This window comes from Sorex fumeus, unplaced genomic scaffold (assembly GCF_029834395.1).
Source record: "Sorex fumeus unplaced genomic scaffold, SorFum_2.1 ptg000098l, whole genome shotgun sequence".
Lineage (NCBI taxonomy): Eukaryota > Metazoa > Chordata > Mammalia > Eulipotyphla > Soricidae > Sorex > Sorex fumeus.
In genome coordinates this window covers 71,772,619-71,797,676 of record NW_026606155.1, presented here as the reverse complement: position 1 = coordinate 71,797,676, position 25,058 = coordinate 71,772,619, and the positions used below count along the sequence as shown (strand labels likewise).

At 44.9% G+C, this 25,058-nt stretch overlaps 2 protein-coding genes across 3 annotated transcripts in view; both read left to right on the top strand.

Moving 5' to 3' along the window:
* Window positions 1-25,058, top strand: part of LOC130041170 (dehydrogenase/reductase SDR family member 4) — a 330,800-nt gene that overhangs the window by 37,122 nt on the left and 268,620 nt on the right. The gene's annotated exons all lie outside the window — the stretch shown is intronic.
* Window positions 4,282-14,052, top strand: LOC130041163 (dehydrogenase/reductase SDR family member 2, mitochondrial-like). The gene is given in 9 exon segments (XM_056133206.1): window positions 4,282-4,349; window positions 7,151-7,250; window positions 7,252-7,329; window positions 8,448-8,549; window positions 11,312-11,382; window positions 12,279-12,330; window positions 12,835-12,969; window positions 13,573-13,628; window positions 13,941-14,052. Coding segments are annotated over 9 exon segments (774 nt in total).

Below are 25,058 nucleotides of genomic sequence, written 5' to 3'. Positions count from 1 at the left end.
ATCATGCATATTTTTATAGAAGTTGGATTGAATCTATATGATGCTTTGGGCAAGATTGCCATTTTCACAATATTGATCCTTCCAGTCCATTAAGAGAGGATGCATTTCTATTTCCTTGTGTTCTCTTTTATTATTTTTTAGCGGTGGCTTATAGTTTTCTTTATATGGTCTCTCACTCCTTGTGTTAAACTGATTCCTAGATACTTGATTTTTGCCTTTCTTCTTCTTTTTTTTAGAAATAGGTTTATAGAAAAGTAGAAGAGAAAGAGGATAGAAAAGTAGAAGAGAAAGAGGAACTTGTATGGGACTAAGTTCAAAACTTGATTTGTTTTAAGCCACAGTTGTGAATGGTATTCTAAAAAATTTTCTCCCTTCAGTTCCATTCACATATAGAAAAACCATGGATTTATGTACATTGATTTTGTAGCCTGTCACTTTATTATACAAGCCTATAATATTTCATAAATCAACTGCTTCATGTATATTTATTACAGGTTCCTCTAATTCATTTCTCTGAAGCAAGAAATAGTTTGTATTTTTGAAATATTTGCTTAGTATTTTCCCTAACAGATAGTACCCTCTTCCTATCTCATATCTTTTATATATTCATATGTGGGTACATATGCACACAATATGCACTTGTTTTTTTTTTTTTAAAACTGCTTATTTTTCAGCTTTATTAGCTGTCTTCCTTGACCGTTCTAATTTACCCTGAATTTTATATCAACTGTTGTCTTAGAGGTTGCTCTTAATGTAGCTAGATTTCAGATTGTTTGTCTTTATTTCTTCTTATATTCATTTAGGAAAACAAGTACTTAATAAATTTTAGTCAGAAAATATGAATCCATTTTGAGGATTGGAGGGATTGCATGCTAAAACTTCTTCGATTACAGCTAGCATTTCATATCTTAGCAAGAATAGTTAATGTTTATTTTTCAATTTTTATATATTTTATTTTCATAAAAGTAGTTCACAGTATTTCATTACAGATGATAGTCAAACACCAATCCCACCACTGAGCATCTTCCCACCACAATAAGAGGGAAGTGTGTAAAGGTTGTTGTGTTTCATTCTGGAGCTATTTAAGCTCGAATATAAGAGAACATAAGCTAGTATGTTAAAACCAAACAAATGTGTGCTACTTTTGGTAAGTAAGTGGGCTAGAGTATAAGGCCATGCGTTCCAGGACATTCTGCATTGCTCTCTTCCAGGAGCCTTAATTTATAGTCTCTGGGTCTTGGCCACGGATGAGATTACATGGCACCAGGGCAGTTTGTGGGAGTTACTGCCAAGCTACTGGAAAACTGGGGAGCTGGGAGGAGGAGCCGTGAGAGAGCTTGGAGATCTCAGTCACGGGTCCCACATACCTGTTTTTTTTTGCCTGTTCCCTCTTGGGTGAGGCTCATCCGATTGTGTGGAGAGTGGCCTTGAGCATGGCAGCAGCTGGGTTCTGGAGTTTTTCAGCTGCCGGGATTCTGCTTGGGATGGGGAGGGAGACTCTACCCGAGGTGCCCCGGTGAAGACAGCCTGGCGCGAGGTCAGGACATTCTGCCAAGAATAGTTAATGTTGTATATCCTGAACTAGATACCTGAACGAACTAGCTACCGAGAGTATCCTGTCTGCATATATGCCTGACTGGGAACACCTGTAAAGGTGATTAGAGGCTGCCCCAAAAGCCTCCATCCCTCTCGGAGAGCCCAGCAAGCTACCAAGAGTATCCCGCCTGCATGGCAGAGCCTGGCAAGCTACCCTACCCGTGGCATACTTGATATGCCAAAAACAGTAACAATGATGGTTCTCATTCCCCTGACCCCGAAAGAGCCCCCAATATGCCATCAGGCTACACTAGCACATGACAGGGATGAATGGAGATGTTACTGGTGCCCTCTTGGGCAAATTGATGAACAATGGGGTGATAGTGATAGTGATAGTGATTGTTTTTAGAAGTTTTTCTACAGACTCTTCAGGGTTTTCTAGATATAGTACTGTGTCTACAAATAGTGAGAGTTTGACTTCTTTTCTAATCTAGATGCCCTTAATATTATTTATTTATTTATTTAAATTTATTTATTGAATCACCATGAGAACGGTTACAAAGCTTTCAGGTTTAAGTCTCAGTCATACAATGATCCCTTAATATTATTTAACAAAAAATATGGATGGCAGTTAAGTGTCAGGCCACATGTGCACATGTATACACACACACATACACACACACACACATACACACACACAGAGTATGGCCCAAGCACTGTCCACTGTCAAACTTTCCTCCTAAAGGCACTCATGACCCCATATCCTTCTGACTGCATGCTCCCTGGGGATTCTTCCTGCATTGCATCCTTGCACTCCATGGGCCTGTAGTTACAATGAACTTACTGAGATGGCTTTGGCTGTAGGACAATGCCTTGGGGGGGGGTGAGTTCAAAGATAGCACATTTTGATGAGATGTTTTATGACTCAATAAAGTTCCAAGCTTGGGACTGGGGTGGGCAGGGATCAGCTGAGCTTGAGGGATGTGCCATGAGAGACAAGAGGAAGTAGAAGGAACTCTTATATAGGCCAGCATGGCATGGAATCAGTCACACTCCAGACTGCTGAGTGACATACTCTGTTCCAGACCCAGGGAACAAACAGTGCCGGAGTCCAGAGTCCCAGGTAAGCACATCTTTTTTCTTGCAGGGATCCTTATGAGTCCTCCAAAAACTGTAGAGAATGGAGTAACTGGGTGTTCTGGGAGCCGCATACCTCTTCCTAACACAGCCCCAGCTCTGTGAAGCTTTAGGATGGCTTTCGAGGTAGCTAGAGGTCAGTGGTCAGATTGGTCACCCCAAAGAGGATCAGAGTATGAACAGAGAGTATTGATGGGGAGATTGAAATTTCTATCAGCAATGGTGCAGGGATCCTTGTTTCTTTTAAACCAACAATATCAGGTCGCGCCCTTTTCCCTATTGTGGTAGCAAGTAGCAGCCATGGGCAGAGGCATCCTTGTGCTGCTATCCCCACTGTCAGAGACCCAGGCTTCTGCAGGGCAGGCCTGAGAGGGTGACAGGGCTGCACCTGAACCGGTCCTTGCACCCTGCTGTCTCCAAAATGTGCCTAGTGGCTTCCACAGTGACACTGGAGCACGGCATTTCAGAACATTTACGAACATTAGCCTGAGCAATAGTGCAGCGAGTAGGGCTCTTGCTTGCACATGGCTGACCCGACGGTTTCAATCCCAGGCATCCTGTGTGGTTGGTCTCCCAAGCTCCACCAGCAGTGATCCTTGAGCAGAGCCAGGAATAATCCCTGAACACAGCCAGTGTGACCCAGAAACAAATTTATATATGTATACACACAGCCCAATTTTCAAAATCTCTAAAGGTATAGCTAATTTAATGTTGTGAAAATTTAGTAACAGATTTTACTCTTCACAACTTCTAGTGAATACTGATCTTCTTTCTATCTTTAAATTCTTAGAGACAGTCTTTCAAAGTCCATGAGTGTATGTACAGTTGGCCATTGAAAAAATGCTTTTCATTTAGAAACAGTTTTAGATGTATTGAAAAGTTTACAAACAGAGCAGAGAGTTCCTGAATACCTTAAGTTCATTAAGGTAGAGAGATCCCAGAAAGAGAGGATGGGCCTTATCTTCAGCTGGATAAGCATAATTTAATTAGAAAGGAAGCTACCTGCATGTCAGAAAGATGGATAGGTTTAGTATCTCTGATGAGGGGCCAATGCTGTTGACTGAAGTGGAGAGCTGAGGAATAAGGAGGTGGCAGCAAGGTGGGAAGGTGACAAGGACCTCAAGAAGTTGCTGAAGTCTGGAGGAAGTTGAGAGTTAAGTCTGGAGCTATTTTTCTGAGAGAGAATTGATACATGTAGAACCTTGAAGAAGAATATAGTTCCTTTCCTTGTTTGGGGTACAGAGACAAGACAGTCACTTGGGCATCCAAAGAAGCCAAGCACATGAGTTACTGCTTCTGCTGTGACAGTGTGGGTCACCATGATGGGGAAGCCCATCTGGGGATGGGGCTGTGGAAAGGGCATGGGCAGTGCTACTCCCCTTCAAAGTTGGGAGATTGTGGTACATGAAAATGAGCCTTCAGGGGAAGCTCCCACAGCAGATATGTGGAGACACTGAGCTAATGCATTTTACTACATGATTGTCTCTCCAGGTTCTTCCCCAGCTTTGGGTCCACAAAGAAGGAAGCCAGAGAGTAACTGCCGTGCTCAGGGCAGTGCCAGAAGTCTTCAGACACCTTCATTGCTCCTTGGTCTCCCTCTCAGTAAGAATGAACAGCAACAGAGCTGGCAGGAACCTGAACCAGAAAGTGGCTGTGATCACTGGGTCCACAAAAGGGTGAGTAATGGAAGTGCCCCAGCAGGAACCCAACTAGGAGAGGTTAACATCACTTCCCAGAGCAGGATCTGCAGTCTCACCCAACTCACACACCTCTCTGTGACACCCCCTCCTTACTACACAACTCTTGTCATTACTTTTTTCTTTTTTCTTTTTGGATCACACCCGACAATGCTCAGGGGTTACTCCTGGCTTTGCACTGAGGAATTACTCCTAGTGGTGCTCGGGGGACCATATGGGATGCTGGGAATCGTACCTGGATCGGCCACGTGTAAGGAAAACACCCTACCTGCTGTGCTATCGCTTCAGCCCTCTTGTCTCTACTTTTAACTTCAACTCTCAGGGCTTCTTTTGAAGTCATTGGATCTTAGTGCCAAGATTGAGGAAAAACCCGCTGCTTCTGAGCTGATCAGAGACATGTAGTCCTTGCCACTCACAACTGGAGAACTCTGAGTTTTCATTTAACTCGTCATTGGGAAATTTTTCTCCCCACTCTTGAGTGGCCCGGGGCCCTGGTCTGGCCTATTTTTTTCTCTTTCAGAGTCAGTGGTTTTGGCAACCTTCCTTCCCACCCCTGACAGCACTGGGACAACATCTCAAGACAACTCAGAGTTTTCTAGAAGAATCTCTATACTATGGTCACATTTCATCTTCTGTTCTTCCAACTCTACTCCTCCTCCCACCCCCCACACTGCCCCCTGACCTGTGTAATCACCAAATGACTATGAGTCCTGTGGTTCTCTCTTACTGCCTGCATTTGATGGTCTCACGCCACTTCCCCACCCAGGATGGCTGATGCCATGAGTGGATGAAGGAGGAACCGAAGGCCAGGCTGGTTGGTGATCAGTTGCTGTTTATTCCATTCTCCCCACATGCCTGTTCCAATCTCACTAAGCCCCTCATTCCAATTTTCCTCCTGTTACCCTTCCTAGTATCGCCGCACTCCAACTCACAGCCCGGGTCTCTCTCTAGTCTCTCTCCAACTCCTAACCTTGACTGTAGCAACCACACCCAGGTCTGGTAGCACAATCAACATATCAAATCCCTTCCTGATCACCTGCAGCCAGGAGATCAGGCTCAAGGGTGGAAATAACTACCTAGGGGTTTTTCTACTTTCCTTAGTCCAATAAGTTAATTAACATCTTAATTCTATTTCTTAATATTAGCTATTTTGTATGGACACAGTAAGAGATATATTAAGCTTGTAGGGTGGCTCTCCTGGAGACATCTCGCTACAGATCTCAGACTGCAGTACTCAGGCCAGATTAGTCTTTCCTAACCCTAACCCAGGGTCCTAATCCAGTTACTTTTTGGATCATGACAGAATTTGTCCATGACCATGCTCTTAACTTATAGTTAAGTATTAAGGTTCTTTGACCTGGCCCATTTCGATGCCCCATCCAGTTCCTCCTCGGGTCCCTCGTTTTGAGGTGCTAGAAACTAAGGGTAACTGAGGCTTAAGTCAAGAGAACAGATGCCCTGGAGTGAATATTATTCAGAATCAACTAACTCCCAAGTTACAAAAGCATAGCATTAACTGTTTTCCTGTGTCTATACAAAAAGGACATTGCTGTGAATTAACTATGCAAAGGACTTAAGGAGAAGAGGAAAGCAATATTTACAAGTTAACAGAGTCTGATAAGGAGATAAAGGTGATTGGCTGGTTGGGGGGAAGCAGAGCACAGAAACAAGGAGGTTACAAATAAACACAGAGAAATGGGAGCACTGTGTGGGAGTAACCCAATAAATCTAAGCTCCCTGTGGCAAGGAAGAAAGGACAAACCAGTGTTATCCTACACCCACAAAACTGTCCTTTTGTTTTGTTTTGATTTTGGGCCACAGCTGGCAATGCTCAGGGATTACATCTGACTCTGTATTCTGGAATTACTCCTGGGGGTACTTGAGGGATATGAGGTATATGAGATGCTGAGGACCAAACCTGGGTTGGCTGAATGCAAGGCAAATGCCCTACGCTCTGCACTTGCTCTGCCCCTATCCAACTATATTAATGAGCAATAATCTATAATGAGAATTTACCATAGATGGGAGCAGAGGAAATTTCTGGGGTTACTCACTTCAGAGACACCATCTTCCATTTCACTTCACCTTTCCTGTTCTATGCCATCTCCAGATTTCCCCCCTGTCCTTTGAACAGATTTCCCTTTGATGTTTACATCTTTGTGAGGTCCCCTAAGGTGAGGCCTTCATGACCAGGGAACAGAACCAACTTTCCACTCTGCCAGAGAGTTGGTTCATTCAAGAGAGGGGAACTCTGCCTTTGTGCTCCCTTTCTGCCACCACCTTAACCAGCTCCATGGTAATATCACAGAGGTGGAGTTGAAGGGAATAAGGAGATAGAGGGAAAATTACAGACTTTCATCTACAAGTCAGAGAAAAGCTATTAGGCTTAGAGGAAGTGATATTGATACCAGAGGCTTCCTGCAAAAATAAAGAAAAAAACAGAACTGAATATTCTCTTCCATTTAGCATGCAGACCCAGCTTGTTTATTACTGTCCTCTTAGAATATTTCTTTAGAAACACTCCATTTCACAAAATTGTTTTGAATAATATTCTCACCTGTAAAATCAGATTTTACTGATATGATTATAGCTTACTGGAATTAAGTGGGGTGCCTTGGCAAAGACCTGACAAGGTACATATTCATTTAACACTTCCTCTTCTCTTGGAAGGACTTGGGGCAACTTGTGGGCCACACTAGGGACTCATCTAGTATATCATGATGAGGGTCTTAGGGGAGGATGGGGATGGGTGGTGCCATCACAACCTTTTCATTCTGCAGGATTGGCCTGGCTGTGGCCCGGCGTCTGGCTCAGGATAGGGCCCACGTGGTGATCAGCAGCCGGAAGCAGCAGAACGTGGACAGTGCTGTCGCCATGCTGCAGGGGGGAGGGACTGAGTGTGACAGGCACTTTGTGCCACATGGGGAAGGCTGAGGACTGTGAGCAGCTGGTGGCCAAGGTGAGAAAGATGAGGATGTGCAGATTCGACCCTGGGAGGAGAGGTTGGGGCCTCTGGTATTAGCATCTAATGTCGCCCAGGAGAGGAGCTGTCGGGGAGATAGGACACATAGATACCCAAGAGTGACTCAGAAGAGATGTTCCTGGCAGGAGGGAGTGCAGAGGTCATGGGATGAGAATCCTGATCATCAGTGGGTGGTCTGGAAGCCGGAGGCTGGTGCAGGCCTGACCTGGGACATTGTGATTGGTATAGACATTCAATTTTCACTAGAATTGTTGAATGGGATTCTTTCTTTCTTTCTCTCTCTTTCTTTCTTTCTCTCTCTTTCTTTCTTTCTTTCTTTCTTTCTTTCTTTCTTTCTTTCTTTGCTTTTTTGATGGTCTTGAGTGCAACACTGGCTGTGCTCAGGGCTTATACCTGTCTATGTGCCCAGGGATCACTCCTGATGCCTGAGTTTGACCCCCAAGGTTGGGGAAGCATATGTGGGGCTATGAGTCAAGGCCAGGTCAACCATGCTTAAGACTCCTATACTAGTTCTTAGCCAGAATTGCATTTGTAAAGATTCCTAGTGATTTGTGTGCATAAGTGCTTCGAGCAGGCCAGCTCCTGTGCTTCTCAGGTTTGTGGATGAGGAGCTCAGGGGAGTTGAGGTCTGAGTGAAGCTCTATACCTGTGGGACAGTTCTGGAGTGAATGATGTATGAGGCGACATCCAGAGGAGCATGAGATGGGCAGATGTGTGGTGTAGAGAATGGGCTGCGCGTGTATGAGGCCAAAGAAGGAAGCGTTCCAGAGAGGGGAAGGGTGAATGATGAATTGACTAAAGATGGGATAGGAAGGAAGGAACATAGAAGTAGCAAGTGTGTGAGAATCAGGACTGATGGGCCAGGCTCACAGCCTGACCTCTTTTTGGAACGAAAATGAGAGACTTCCAAGGAGGAGTTGAGAATCCCTCAGCCTCTCATGACAGAGACTCAGTTGCTCTCCACAGCTCCATGCTGCCCTTCCAAAGGGGTTTGGGTGCTTGTTCCTTATGTCCCTAGCTTACCAGTAACAGAGGTTTCTGGACATTCTTTACTCCATCCTGTCACCTCTTGTCCTCTGTCATTTCCTTCACAGGCACTGGAGCACAATGGAGGCGTGGACTTCCTGGTATGTGTGGCAGGGGTCAACCCCCTAGTCGGGAGCACCCTGGGTGCCAGTGAAGAGGTGTGGGACAAGGTGAGGCCTGGTATGGGATCTTCTACTCTCCCTGTTGTCCTTTCTTTGTCTGCACCTGTGCACACCCATGCATGCGCTTGAGTGCACGCACGCACGCGCGCGCACACACACACGCACGTCAATATTGACTCTGGTGGGTCAGGATAAAACTAACTTGGTTCAAGTATCATCATTGCCAGCTGGCACCAAACATCCAGCCTATGCAGTGTGCCAACAGACCCTTCTGCACTATCTCCTTGGGCCGTCACTGTTCCAGGGATCCGAGATTCCACAGATTTCCTAGTCTGTCCACACAGAGAGTCTTGAGGGTTGGACTCACTGGAACGCCCTTGAAGTTTTTGGTCTGTCTGTGCTAGTTGTCTCACCTGCACACAGACATGACTCAGAAGAGATCCTCCTTTTGGGAGTCCCTGGGGCCTGTCAGGGACCCTTCTGCTCCTGTGGCCCTACTCCTGATGACCCAAGGTTCCCCCTGCTATCCTGACTTGGTCCACCTGTCCTTGTGTGAGGAGCTCCTGTGCTCGGGAAACATCCACTCCTCAGCTTCTTTCTTTCTCTCTCTCTTGAAGACCCTGCCCCACTTCCTTCTCTCAGTCCTCATGTTCCTGAGCTGCCCGACTCTCCTCCCCACCCACACACCAAAGGCACAATCAGGTTTTGCCAGCAAAATGAAAAACATTTCTTGACAGACAAGGGTTCATGAGGTCTTTTTTTTAAATTTATTTATTGAATCACCATGAAAATAGTCACAAAGCCTTTCAGTTCAAATCTCGGTCAGTCATACAATGATCAAACACCTGTCTCTTCACCAGTGCACATTTTCCACCACCAAGAACCCCAGTATACCTCCCTCCCACCCACCCACCGCCTGTGTGGCAGATTTCCACTTCACACTCTCTCTATGTTGATCACATTCAATATTACGACAAAAGACCCAACATTGTTATTTGGAATTTTCTCCAACATTCAGACCTGTCACAAAGACATCATTAGAAATGTTGTTTTCTATTGCTGATTATGAAGAGCGTATGATGGCCACAATAGTGGCCACGCGAATTTGGATTTCTGATATTTTAGTAATAAACCTAGAGGGATTACTGCCAGAAGCCCCCGGGTTCCGAGATTGGTATGTGTGACTCTGAGTTTATGGCTGGTCAGAAGCCGGAGGAGGCGTTTGAGGGTGGCAACCCGGAGCATTGTCATGGTGGGGAGCAGGGCTGATTCCACTCCCCATCACATGAAGCCCCATGTGCCTCGTCAATGCAGTCTCATACCTGGCTTTTCATTAGGCTCTAAAAGATGCAGGCCACCATATTGCCTCCACAAAGGGGGACAGGCAGAGGGACAAACACCCTTCCCCTCCTAGGGCAGCATAGCACCATAGTTAAATACATAGTCCAGATGTATTTTGGTTGGGCATTATCTTTTGCTCAGATTTTCCCACCACAATTCAAGCCTGATTTTCAGGGACAAATGCTAGATCATTTACTTTCCATTGATCACTTTGCATATAGGGACGTGGCCCTGTGGTTCGGAAAATAGTCCTGGTACCCGCAGGTTCATTAGATCTTATCTCTCACTTCCTTTCTTGTGCCCGCTCTCTGATTCCCAGTGAAGCTGCCAGGCCTCTCCACACAGGGTTCCCTGAGTCACAGATTACTGGTGACACCCCCTGGTCTGAGCAGGAAAAGGTTTGCAGCTTCCTTCTCTTGGAGGGTTCTGTCCTCCAAGACTAACAGAGCACTGGTACCTGACACTGGCAGGTAGACAGGGAAGGGCCCCCATGGCAATGAAATTCCTAAGGAGTAGAAAAACCACTTAGCCCTAAGGCCGTCAGGATTCACCTGTCAGAGCAGGAACTGAGGCCTGATAAGATCCTCACCTGTGTCCAAGAGACCCAGCGAAGGCTGGACCACTTCTGAGAAAGGCTCCAGCAGGAACAAAGGCCAGGAAAGGAATTTTAAAGAAGCCCATGGACCATTCCCAACTCTATCCCCTTGGCTCTCACCCTAGCAATGGACTTTTACCTAGGTAGAAGCTCCAGGTCGGGGTAGGTTGGAAAAACCTATAAAAACCAGCTTGAACAAAGGAAGTGCGCACATATGCTGCCCAAGCCCATGTGCTGCTTTTACGCATGTGACCGAGCACATGTGGTGCCCACATCTCCCTTCTTGAGATGTGTACTGGGGTTCTCTCTGTCTTTGGAGAAGCCTGCATTCTCTCTTGAGCACGTTACTCCCACTTTTCTTTCCCTCCTTCCCCTTACTCAAAACCTCCAGATAAAATCTCTTTCCACTTCACTGCTGTTTATTCCTGAAATTATTTTCTGTGAGATAGGATAAAGTACCTGAAAACCCTGGGGAAGGCCTAGGACTGGCTTTCCTTCCTGCAAAGAGCAATTCCTCTCTCCAGCCTGAGTCTGCGGCTCCTGGAGAGACGGGTGGTGGGATCAACTCCTGTCCCCAGAAGACCAAGTAGATGTCAGGTATGGCTTGACAGTTACCTGGTGGAGCTGGCCAGGCTCTGGCCCCTTCTGCACAGGGGCTCATCACAGACTTTATCAGTCCTAGTCTCCCAAGCTGGTCCTGGGGTGGCAGAGGTGGATCAGGAGAAAGTGACTGTCTCTCTCCTCTCCACCTCACATCAGTCAACTGTGGGGGCCAAATGACTTTACTTCCTCACAGAGCTTAGCTCGGGTGTGGCCCGAGAATGGGCACCACACTCACTGCCTGCCTCCCCCTCCCCCATGGCTCTGATTCCAGATCCTGGGCGTGAATGTGAAGGCCCCGGCCCTGCTGCTGAGCCGGCTGCTGCCCCACATGGAGAAGAGGGGGTGAGAAGGATGCGGACTCTGGGGTCTCTGTGAATCATCTTTTGGAGCCCTTGGGAACGCCGGGGAAGTGGAGGATGGCGGGAGGGACGGGCTGTATCCTAGGACCCCTCTCCCTACCCCCTACCCCCATCCCCCTAGGAGACCTTGTGGTGAAGATTTGTTGCTGGTGGCGGCCCTGCTTTCCTCTCCCTGCCCTGCTGCTGACTCAGAGATCAAAGACTGCCTCTCGAGCAGGCAAACAGGGTCCTGACTGTCCCAAGTCCGCCCTGGCTCCCCCACTCTGCCCTGTTCTGGGGCCCTTGGGTGAGGGGGGCACGGTGACAGCTGCCCCATCTCACTTTCCCCTGCCCAGCCTGGCTCCTCTATGTCTGGGCAGGATGGTGGGGAGAGGGGAGCTCTGCTCTCAGGAGCCTCCTAGGTAGCTCAGGTCACTGCCGGGAGACGCCCCTGGGCCGCAGGTGTCCCTCACCCTGTTAGTGACCTTAAGGCCAAATCTAGAATCTAGATGCCCAGTTTAGTCCCTGAGTTCCAGATTTCTCCAACCTCCTCATTATGAATTTCTAGCTGGTTTCCTCTTAGGTTATATTCTGTTTTTTCCTGATGTTTTATTATTATTATTATTATTATTTTCAATCAATACACAGTTTTACTCTTTCAAACATAGCAAATGGGCAGCCATCCTGCAAGTCTGTTTAAGCATTAAGTCAAAGTCAGAGAAAAGGATCTACAACAGAGAAAAGGATCTACAACATCTGCTTTGACAGATTTTTTAAAAATTGTTTAATTTTATTTAAAAAATTTTACAATTATACTAATATTTCTTTACACTCCCACCTCACCTAGTGTTTTTATTCAACAGAATTCTTGACTTGACTCGTCTGCCTTTCTTCTTGCAGGGGTGGCTCAGTGGTCCTGGTCTCCTCGATAGTAGGGTACCTGTCCGTGCCAGTGAGTGTAAAATCCAATATTGGAGCTGGGTGAAGGGCTCTTGAGGGATTCCCCACCTTGCAGGGTAGAACTACTCTGGATTACAAATGTGGCATTAGGATGGGTAATGCCAGCATCATGCTCAATGGGATTCTGTCATCTCTCTGGGCCCTAAGATCTCCCAAATCTGAGAGTGATCAGCTGTGTACTCAGCTGGGCACCGTCAGTTTGTTATAAAACAAGTCCTGGCTGTGGGTTTCTTCGTGCCCTGTCCTGAGTGTCCAGAAGCATGGTGTGGCGTTCTCAGTGTCAAGCTTAGACACACAGAGTAGTGGCTTCTTGATGCTTCTATAAACTGAAAGAAGCCCCTCCACCTTGAATCATTATTCCTTGAAAAGGGTGTTGGGTCTCATTAAGGACGCTTAGTTGGAAACAAGAGCTAAGTGCCTCTGCTGAGTCTGGGGCCCAGAGTCCTGGGCTGGTAGGTCCCACTTCCAACTGCCTTTATCCGCATTTGCTTTTCAGAAGCTGGGAGTCTACAACACCAGCAAAACAGCCCTGTTGGGCCTCACTAAGTCTCTGGCTATGGAGCTGGCTCCTAAGAACATCCGGGTCAACTGCCTGGTGCCAGGAATAATCAACACGGACTTTGTTCAAGTGGTAAGGGCTGTTTTGCTGTTCAAGTGGTGAGGGTCATAACAGCTGCTTCTTCTCCCTGCTCTCTTGAGTGCCTCAGTCTCTGCTGTCCCATCCCTGGCCAAGGTCCCACCTGGAGCCTGGTACAAATGGACCACCCATGTGGCTTCACATTCTGGTCCAGCACACTATTCAGAAACTCTGCCGGAGGTATTTGGTGTTTTTGTTTTTATTTGGGGGTGGTGATGGGGGCAGTGCTATACCCAGGGCTTACTTCTGGCTCTGTGCTCAGGGATCACTTCTGGTAGGCTCAAGGGACAACATGAGATACTGCGGAATGAACTTGGGTCGGCTGCATACAAGGCAAACACCCTATCCACTGTACTATAATTTGGGCCCTGCCCTGGGGTCTTTGGAATGGCAACCTCTCTCCTTTCTGCATGAAAAACATCTGTAGCTTTTGAGGGAGAGCCTGATAATGTCATTTGAACAGGGTCATCCTCCCTTACTGAGGTTTTGTCTGCATAAGATCCCTGTCCTACCCCCCACCCCACCACCACCCCATAGCTTTGTCCCCACCCATGCCACTTGAACTCTGCCTAACATTTACTTGAAATCTTTTCCCAGAAGAAACACAGGCCAAATCTGATGTCTGAGTTTAAAGAAGTCTTTGGCATGCAGCGGTAGGTGGAGCTTGAGATTTTTCTGGGCTGGATCTACTTTGGGAGGAAAGTTCTATTTCAACAAGAGACAGATCCTCTTTTTCTCCCAGACTACTGGTCAACCCCCCTGGTACAGTCTGAGAACAGCTCAGTCCTGGGGTTGGAGGGTGGGCAAGGATCTGTGGAACCCACCTTGAACTTTTCTGGGATGGGATTTGATGGGAATTCTGTGAGTTATTGTTCTGTAGGGGTCAATGTGAGACTCCCCTCGGCCTGCGGGATCTGAGGCGAGAATTCAGTGTTGCACCCTCACCCCCTCTCTATTCCCCTTAGGTTTGGGGAGCCCGAGGAGTGTGCGGGCATCGTGTCCTTCCTGTGTTCCTCTGATGCCAGTTTCATCACCGGAGAGAACATTGTGGTGGCTGGCTACTCCCCTAAACTGTGATGCAGGATGCTCCAGAGGGTGTGGCCATGGCCCTTGGGAGAAAATGGGGGGCTTTGTGGGGAGTCTCAGGGTCTTTTGGGTAGAGGTTTACAGAGAAAAATTTGCTTGGGAAAGTAAAACGCTTGAAATTCTCACTCAGAAATAAACATGTGTTGTTCCTTCTGATTTGGGCTTATTGTTTGATTTGAGATAGATGAGCAGATCCTTGACCTATAAAGACTCATCCCTGAATAAGTCTTTCCCTTATCCCTGTCCCTCAACCCTGAGAATTTAAGCCTTTTTTACAATGATTTCTCATAAAATTGGAAGTTAGAAACTGAACTGGGTACTTCTCTCTGTCCCTCTAGATGCCCTCGCCACCCTCCTCAGTTCTCTGTTATCAGGAACCCTGAGCTCTAGGGAATGCTCCAATGCAGTTCTTTTTTTGTGTGTGTGTGTGCTTTTTGGGTCACACCTGGCTATGCACAGGGGTTACTCCTGGCTCTGCACTCAGGAATTACCCCTGGAGGTGCTCAGGGGACCATATGGGGTGCTGGGAATCAAACTTGGGTCGGCCCAAGGCAAACGCCCTACCCGCTGTGCTATTGCTCCAGCCCCAAGGCTGCCATTCTTTTTTTTTTTTTTACTTTTTTTTTTTATTAGTGAAACACCATGAGGTACAGTTGTAGATTTACAATTTTTTGTGCTTGGGTTTTGATTATACAATGATCAGATACCCATCCCTCCACCAGTGCCCATTTTCCACCACCATGGATAATATCCCCCCACCCCCATCCCCCCATCCCCCCCTGCCTCTGTGGCAGGGCAATCCCGTGTTCTCTCTCTCCTTTTGGGTGTTGTGGTCTGCAAAAGAGGCATTGAGTGGCAAACATGTTCAGTCCATAGTCTACTTTCGACATGCATCTCCCCTCCTGGGAGGAAGGCTGCCATTCTTAATAGGTAACACTGTCCGTACAGCTCAGTTTCCATCCATACTCTCTCCTTTTTTAACTTCAGGCCTGTGAGTAGTAGTGGGTCCCCTCTTTGGTTAGTCTAGAAGTACTGCATATGACTTGTTGGATGCTCTAAATTATCTCTGCTCATTTATAAATTGAAAAAAAAAGAAATCTCCTTGGTTATCTATGTTGAGAACATCAATATTAATATCTTTTAATAAAATATAAATTTCTGCTATTTGAAAATAGAAAGCATTGTAGCACTGTCCTCCAGTTGTTCATTGATTTGTTCCAGTGGGCACCAGTAACATCTCCATTGTGAGATTTGTTGTTACTGTTTTTGGCATATCAAACTCACCACAGGGAACTTGCCAGGCTCTGCCATGCGGGTGGGATACTCTTAGTAGCTTGCTGGCCTCTCCGAGAGGGATGGAAAAATTAAACCTGGGTCTGCAAAAGAGGCAATGGGTGACAATCATGTTTAGTCTATAGTCTACTTTCCGCATGCCTCATGTCTCACTATTAAAAAAATCACTTCACTTAATCACTTAATCCCCGTTATTCATCGATTTATTCGAGCGGGTGCCAGTAACATCTCCATTCATCCTGGTTGCGTGCTAGCGTAGCCCAATGGTATCTGTTCATTCTAGGAACATGCAGAGCCTCAAACCGATCATTTAGGGTCTTGACGAAGAAGTCTGACCATCTTATAGGTGGGCGTCCACGTGATCTTTTGATGTCCCGTGGAATCCAATCAGTAATGGCTCTAGTCCAGCAGTTGTCTGTAAACCTCATTACGTGTCCAGCCCATCTGATTTTTGATGTTTTGGCAAATGAGACAGCGTCCCTGATTCTTGAGCGTTGACGAAGATCAGAACTCCGGATTCTGTTCTCATTTGAGTGAATCGTGATATTCCAAGCATAGTTCTTTCGATTCCTCTTTGAGAGACCCGAATAGCGTTCTCATCCTGTTTTCGTAGGGTCCAGGTCTCTGAGGCATATGTTAATGCAGGAAGAATAGTGGAATCAAAGAGATGTGCTCGTAGCTGGAGGTTTTTTGTCCTTTTAGTTATTTCTTCAATGCTCTTGAAGGCATTCCAAGCCGCTCTCTTCCTCCTGCGCAACTCAGGTGCCAGGTCATTCATCATGTTGATTTCTCGACCTAGGTATGTATAACTGTTGCATTCGGAGATGGTGGTTCCGTTGAGAGCGAATGGAGCGTCAGGAACAAGGCTGTTTCTCATAAACATTGTCTTCGTAAGATTCAGCTGTAGTCCGACCTTTCCACATTCACGGTCAAAGTCGTTCAGCATTTGTGCCGCTTGGCTGATGTTTGGTGTTATTAGAACGATGTCATCAGCAAAGCGGAGGTGGTGTAGTTGCCGACCATCTATCTTCACTCCCATGTTTTCCCATTCCAGTCGTCGCATGATGTTCTCGAGGGTGGCACTGAAGAGTTTTGGTGAAATGGTATCACCCTGCCGAACCCCTCTCTTGATATGGATGATTACTTCTTTGTAGAATGGTGAGATTTTGGTAGTGAATCCGCAATAGAGCTCACGAAGGATCCTGATGTATTGAGTTTGTACGCCCTGATTGGCTAGGGCTTCCATGACCGCTTCCGTCTCAACAGAATCAAAGGCCTTCTTTAAATCAAAGAACGTTAGACAGAGCGGCATCTTGAACTCCTGAGATACCTCAATGAGCTTGGTTATTGTGTGGATATGGTCGATGGTACTGAATCCTTTTCGGAATCCAGCTTGTTCACATGGTTGTCCTTCATCTAGTGTTCTGCTAATCCTATTCAGGATGACTCGAGTGAATAGTTTGTAGATGACAGACAATAGGCAGATTGGGCGATAGTTGCCAATGTCGTGGATGTCTCCTTTCTTGTATAGTAGTACAGTCCTGCTGGTTTTCCATTGGGATGGAACCTTGCATTCAGACAGGTAGCGTGTGAAGAGTCGAGCCAATGTATTGATGAGTACTGATGGTAAGTTCTTCAGGTGTTCAGGTCTGATCTTGTCTGGGCCAGGTGCTCTTTGTTTCTTTACCGACGAGATGGCATGTTGGATTTCGGAAGGGAGAACATTGGGAACGACATATCCATCATGTGGTATGTGGTATGTGGGCAAGTGGATGTGGCTATTAAAGAGATCTGAGTAGAAGTCATGAATAATCTTCTCCATTGCCCTTCTGGAAGATGTGATAGATCCATCATGATGTCGGAGGGCAGTCATTTTGGTTTTGTAGTTGGTGAAGGACAGGCGGGCATTACGAATGTTTTTCCCAGCTTCTGCTGCATCTACCAGTACTGCTGCTCTCCTGTTTTTGAGGTCATCCTTGATGGCTTCTCTGCACTGTTTTGCCAGTTCGGATGTTCGCTTGTGGTTGCCTGAGGCATGTGCCAAGCCACGTTGGCGAATAAGTTCAAGAGTGTTCGAAGAAAGACGGTTTTATGTGGTTATCTCTCTCTTGGCATTTCTTGCACAATCATGGAGGTGCTGAATCATTCGATCGTATTCCTCATCAATGTTGTCAATGACGGCATCTTCCCATGTTGCCGCAATAGAGCCAAAGAGTTCCCAGTTGGTGGTTGTTCTGGGAGTCCTCTTCTTAAACCTTGCATTCTTTTCTCCTCGTTCTGTGAGGTAGAATTTTGCACGAAGAAGACGGTGGTCTGATCCCGTTTGGAATTTTGGGACAACAGCAACATCGGTTAGGCAAAACCGCCGATTGAATATGATGTGGTCTATTTCATTGTTTTTTATTATTATTATTAAAATTTATTATTAAAAAATAATAAAAAATAACAAATTAAAAAAAATTAAACCTGGGTCGGCTGCGTGCAAGACAAATGCCCCACCCGCTGTGCTATTGATCCAGCCAATAGAAAGTAGAAAATTACTATTTGGTATGGTCTGGTAGATTATTTGGAGGTTCTGGGAATACTCTTATAATAAATTTATAGATAAACATTTTGATGATGCTTGTGCTTAGAAGCCAATGATTATGATTTTCATCTTGCTTTTGAGTATATTGGTAGTTCCCTCCATCATATTGTTGAGAAATATTTTGTTGTATAAATGTCACTGATGATTTGTACCACAGCTTATTTAATCATTTGCTTGTGGAATAAAGTATTGGTTGATGTCTTATTTTTCCCACTTATTTAATCATCGTGATTTACAAAGTTGCTCATGATGGTTCGTCAATCATTCACTATTCCAATACCAATCCCATCATCTTACCTCTACCATTATCTCCATTTCCCAAACCACCCCTCAAGCCTGCCCTCATAGCAGGCCCCCGATAATTTATTTTATATTGTTTGTTACCACTAAGTGGCTAACAGAATGATCAAAAATATTTCCTCAGAAGAAAATTTGTGAAAATTGTTGTATTTCACCATGGGGACATTAAGTCCTTGTCTAAGAGTTTACTGAGTGTTGTTGCAAGTTAAACCTTCTGTGTTAATGTTCTTGATAGTTGAGATTGGTTGGTTTCTACATTACAATCTCTTGTGCTATTACTGGGATGGCAATGTTGTAGAGTTTGGAGATATAATTCCAGAAAATTCAGATTATTAATTGGGCAGTCAGGCTGGAGACATTGGGGTGTGGAAGTGGCTGCTGGGGCTTTGTTAGATTGGGAGCTGATCCTCCCCCCTACAAGATGCCTGGAGGTCTCAGCCAGGAAAGAGTGTCCAAGAAGTTTTTGTGGCTAATTGATCTCTTCAGAGATTTATTTACAAGTTTTTGGAACAAGGTCGATAGATAAACTTACGTGGCAGTGGCAGTGGTATGTGGGCTGGTTGATGACTTTAGTCTTTGGAAATTATGAATAAAGCTATAAATATATCTCTTCTCTTTTTGACTCTGGGATTCCATTTCCTATTTTCCCAGGGGTTACTAAGTCTCTGATGATATTTTGTTGCCTCTTTAACTCTGTGTTTCATTTTGGGTGGTTCTGTTCTATCTTCAAGTTCACTGATCTCTCCTTCTTCAGTGCTAACTTATTATTATTATTATTATTATTATTTTTGCTTTTTGGGTTACACCTGGCAATGCACAGGGGTTACTCCTGGCTCTGAGCTCAGGAACCACCCCTGGCGGTGCTCAGGGGACCATATGGGATGCTGGGAATTGAACCCGGGTTGGCCACGTGCAAGACAAACACCCCACCCGCTGTGCTATTGCTCCAGCCCAACTAACTTATTTTTAAATATGTTAGAAGCTGTGTTTTTCGTTTTCAGAAATTTCAACCTAACCTTAAGGAGGGCTGGGAAATATATAATAACTATGTCACCAGGGAGGAAAAGGAAAATAGATTTTCTATTTAATTATTCTGTAAACAGAATATTAATTTAAACATATAAATTTAATTAAATATTCGTCCTGTCATGATGGTCCAGATTCTTTCATCTTTCAAGTCTTACATCAGAGATGCCTCCAGACCTTGTGCCTGTCCTCTAGGAATCCCAACAATCACGAACTTCCAGAACCCAGTGAAAAGTCCAGGTATGTGGGACCAGCGACTGAAAACTCCAGGCCTCAATGGATAGGGAATGGGCTGGTCCCTATCCATGGCTGGTCTTGTTTTTACTCTTTTAAATTTTTTTTTTTTGCTTTTTGGGTCATACCCCGCGATGCACAGGGGTTACTTCTGGTTCATGCACTCAGGAATTACTCCTGGCCGTGCTTGGGGGACCATATGGGATGCTGGGAATCGAACTCGGGTCAGGCTGCGTGCAAGGCAAATGCCCTACCCTCTGTGCTATCACTCCAGCCCCTTGTTTTTACTTTAAAAAATTTATTTTCATCAAGTTGTTTACAAAAATGGATTACATTCAATATTTCAACACCAGTTCCACCACCATTACACCTTCCCACCACAATTATTTTGAATTTTCCCACCACCACTCAACCCTGCTGAATAGGCAGGTGCTAGATAAGTTATTTTGTATTGCTTGTTATGAATAGCATGAGATGTTGCCTCTTGAAATTCCCTCCATCACATTACTAAGTAATATTCTGTTGTATAAATGTCACTGATAATTCCAGGGAACTACTGGAATTATAAAACTTTAGATAATTAGGGTGCAGAAGCTTCTCTGCAGCAAGCTGCTCAGTTCCAACATTTTTTTGTGAGTCTCTGGATCGTGGCTGTAAATGTGCTTAAATGGCACCTGGAGGCAGTTCGTGGGTGTGATATCCAGGGTCCCTTAGGGCTAGGGAGATGGGAAGGACCAGCCCATTCCCTATCCATTGAGGCCTGGAGTTTTCAGTCACTGGTCCCACATACCTGGACTTTTCACTGGGTTCTGGAAGTTCGTGATTGTTGGGATTCCTAGAGGACAGGCACAAGGTCTGGAGACATCTCTGCAGTGAGCTGCTTGGTTCCGAGGTTGTTTTTTTTCTTTTTGGGCCACACCCAGCAATGCTCAGGGGTTACTCCTGGCTCCACACTCAGGAATTACTCCTGGCGGTGCTTGGGGGACCATATGGGACGTCGGGGATAGAACCCTGGTCGGCCGCATGTAAGGCAAATGCGGGTATACTGTACTATCTCTCTGGCCTGGTTCTGAGATTCTTTTGTGAGTGTCTTACATAGTCTTATCTCTGCTTTCGACTCACACTTCATTCACCACTTATTATTTTCAGGGTTTTTGGGTCACACCTGGAAATACTGAAGGATACTCTTGGTTCTGCACTCAGGAATCACTTCTAGCAGTGCTCAGGGGACCATATGGATGCCAGGGTCAACCATATAAAAGCTGGGTCAGCCACATGCATGGCAAGCACCCTACCTGCTGTATTATCTTTTTGGCTTCTCATTCACCACTTCAATTTATCATATGAAGTCATGCTTTGTTATAGTTCTTCAAGCTACATATTTTCACATCCTTTCCTGTAGCATTTTATGTACCATACCTATTTTGGGGTTATTTGTTTTATATCTCATATTTTTAGATCAAATAGCTCAATCTCAGAAATAATTTCCTTGATTATGCAATGTGATGTTCCTAACCTTATGAAAAGGGGTTTCTTTCTGTGGCATTCATACTATTTTATTTCCTCACAGTAACTTTCACTGTTTGAAATGATCATTTTTATTTGAGTGTTTCATTTTTCATAGCTTATTTTCTCAGTGTTCCATAAGATCAACCACACTTTCATGGTTTGGTTATAGCCATAAACACTTGCATATTAGAGCTGAATCTATCATGTTTTGGTTTAGGCTTATTCTCTTGCACATGTTTCAGACTGAGGAGATATTGTAGTGAGGTCATTAACTAACTAGAGGTCATTTTGTGGACTCTTACAAATTGGTGAAATACTTGCAGTTCTGGATTTAAGGTCATTTTTTCTTTATCTGAGTCTTCACCTTCTCCCTCGACTTTATTTTCATCATTCATTATTTAACAAATGTTCTATACTCCTGCTCTATGTCTGGCATATTCTAGGTAGAACTGAGTCTACAATGGTGAAAGAGAAATGTATAATCACTAGGATACATCATGGATACTTTATTCTTACATTTAGGAAAACATGTTCTCCTAGTTCTCCAGTATCACTTCCAATCCAGTACTCCTTGGCTGTTGTAGAAAACTATGTATACATAAATTAATGCCTTTCAGTCTCTAAACCTTCCTCGTCAGAAAACTCAGTATCCTCACTAGAATATTGTGTATTCAAAAATAAATTCAAAGGCCTCAGAGGCTCTCTCCCACCACCTGTGTTCGGTGGTCTCTGGCTGTTTCCCACACCTCGGGGTGGCTGATGGCAATGGGTCGATGAAGGAGGGAACAGGGGCCAGATTTGTTGGTATCAATAGCAGTTTATTCCAATCTCATCTCCATTCCTCTTCCTCATCCCCTCCCCAATGCTCTTCATCCTCCTCTTGGATCCTGCTCCTCATACTTCTCTTGGATTCTCCTTGATTTTCCCTGACTCTCTTGATCCTCTCCCCGCCCACTCTTACAGCCTTAGTTATGTCCTAAAGCTTGATGAGTTGGGGTTACACATAGTTGTGGTCATACAATCAACAGAGGTAAAGTCCTTCCCTCAGGGGAAGTTTCTTCTCTCATTCAGGAGGACAACCTGCCTAAGAGCGAAATACCATCTATGGTATTTTCCTTATCCAACATACATATAAACATTTATAATATTACTCATTTTGTATGGACACAGTAAGAGATACATTAAGCTTATAGGATGGTTTTCCTGGGCCACCTCGCTATAGATCTCAGACTACAATACTCAGGACAGATTAGTCTTTCTAACCCTAGGGCTGGAGCGATAGCACAGTGGTAGAGCATTTGCCTTGCACACAGCCAACATGGCCGACCCGAGTTCGATTCTTCCGCCCCTCTCGGAGAGCCCGGTAAGCTACCGAGAGTATCTCGCCCGCACGGCAGAGCCTGGCAAGCTACCTGTGATGTATTCGATATGCCAAACACAGTAACAACAAAGTCTCCAATGGAGACGTTACTGGGCCCGCTCGAGCAAATTGATGAACAACGGGAGGACAGTGACAGTGACCTGTGGCAAGGGAGAAAGGACAAACCAATGTTAAACCTAAAATGTTTATAGCTATATTCCAACAGAATATGAGTGCCTACTATGGGAAAGTATCATAATTTATCTTTATATGCATTTTTTACAGGAGCCACAATGGTCAGCCACTGCCATTCTTTTTATCCATGGAAGAATCACTCACAAGATTGCTCTTCACTCCAAGTTTCATCCTCAGCATAGGTGACTTTATTCTTTACTTCATTTGATATTAAACCTTTTGATTCTTTGCCTTCTCAGTTCCAGTGATCTTCAAGTAAACTTCCCTTCAGCCAGTTTCAAACATGGCAGTAACATACTTCTCAACACCTAGATCTCTACCACTCCAGCCCTAATTGTCAAAAAATTATTAATTTCCCATATAAGTTTGGCATTTATTCTACACAGTTCTGCTTAGAACAATCTCCCTTTTGACAAGTGTCTTTAGAACTTCACTAATTGTGTTAGTTTTTTAGAGCCTTTACAGCAAAGTAACTCAAAGTAACTCATGTGTCTTCAACAAAGGTCATTATTTTCTTAAATTTATGTTCTTAAGAAGTTTGATATTAAGGTGCCATCAGGGTTGATTTCTTAGTGTGGTATCTCTTCTCGACCTCAGTCTCTGTCGATTCTTCTTCTTGGACACAGAGCCTATTCCAGTCAGAGAGACCATTAGGATCCACCCTAATAGTCATTCATTTAATCTTGATCCTATTTCCTAATAAAGTCACATGCTGACATTCTAGGGGTTAGGACTTCATTTGCCATATGAATTTGGGGAAATGACACAGTCCAAACCTCAACATCAATCTTCTAAAGTTTTCTTCTTCACTGCCTCACTCCCCACGCCCCATCTTCATCGAAGGGGTAGGGGCAATGGTATGAGAAGAGCTGCTTTCTTATTCTTCACACTGCCTTTAGAATCTGTCTATAAGGGATTATTTCTTTTTCACACTCCCATCAGTGAAGGTGCCCTCTTCCATTCTACCTCTGCCTCAGCGGGGCTTCCCGTCCCACCTTCCTGGATCCTTTGAGCTGTCAATTAAATTTCTTCAGTATCTCAGGCACGTCAATGTCCCCCACCCCCAGCCCTCACCTTCTTCAATGTTTTCAGTGCACAATTAAACCAGAACAACTGGTCTACCACAGATCTTAAAGAGCCTGTGTGCCCTGACAAATATTTCCAGTCTGTTTTGCATTTTAGACCTTGCTGTTGGCTGTGGGTTCCTTGCCTGAAGCAGTTGTTCCATGCAATTGTTTACTTCCCAGTGTGTGTGTATGTGGGGTGTGGGGGATGGAGGGGTGAAGAGAAGAAAGGTAGGAGGTCAGCTGACAACTTATCCCTTTAGTGCCTATGTTCCACTGCTTCCCTTGGGACTAGAGGCAGGCATGGAAACCAAGAGGGGTGGTTCGGTAAGAGCTAGCTTACTCTTGATTTGGGAGGTGGTGGGCAGAGCCATCCCTCTTCTTTAGACAGGAGCAAGAGTTTAAGTGTTTTTTTTTTTTTAGCTTTTTGGCCTTTTGGGTTACACCTGGCATTGATCAGGGTTTACTTCTGGCTCTGAATTCAGGAACTACTCCTGGCAGTGCTCAGAGACCATAAGGGATCCTGAGGATTGAACCTGGGTTGGCCACATGCAAGGCAAATGCCCTACACGCTGTACTATCTCTCCAGCTCCTAGTTTAAGTGTTCTTGGACTCCTTTTATGACTTCTTGGCCTCCCCTCATTTACAGTCACCTGTTCTCCCCTCTTCCTTAAAAAACTGCTTTTACAATGCATTTCAGAAATTCAAACCTGAGCAAAGGTTAGGGTATAGATTTTTAACTGTGAGAGATGCAAAGAATTCCTACTATTGCAGATGATCTCAAAGGATATGGCTTATTGTCTTGTTGCACATTAATCAGTTTTGTAGCCAACTTTCTAATCCTTTTTTTTGGTGCGCGTGTGTGTGTGTGTGGGGGGGGTGTGATGCCCAGGGGTTACTCCTGGCTCTGCACTCAGGGACTTCTTCTGGAGGTGTTCAGGAAACCATATGGTATTCTGGGGGTTGAACTCAGGTCAACTGCATGTAAGGCAATCACCCTACCCACTGTACTGTTACTCTGGCCCCTAACATCCTAATCTTATTCTAACATTTTCTGTAAGCTTCTAAAATGTTTTCCCTTTTTGAATTGGTTATAGCATCTTGTTATTTTGTTATTAATAAATCAAATAAAATCTTTACACCCATTTGTTTTATATTTGAAGGAGACTCATTTTAGTTTTGTGAACATTGTTTTTACTCTGATTTATTGCATGTGATGGTAAACAAAATGGGGAGGCTATGAGACTTTGCAGTAGGATATTGCAGTTTTATTAATTGTGCTGCTGATTTTCTGCCTTTCTGTTATTTGTTTGCTTATCTTTTGTTTCTTTTATTTGCTTTCACTTTTAGGATTTGGGGGGCTGGAGTGATAGTACAGCAGGTAGGGTGCTTTCCTTGCATGCAGCAAATCCAAATTTGATCCCCAACA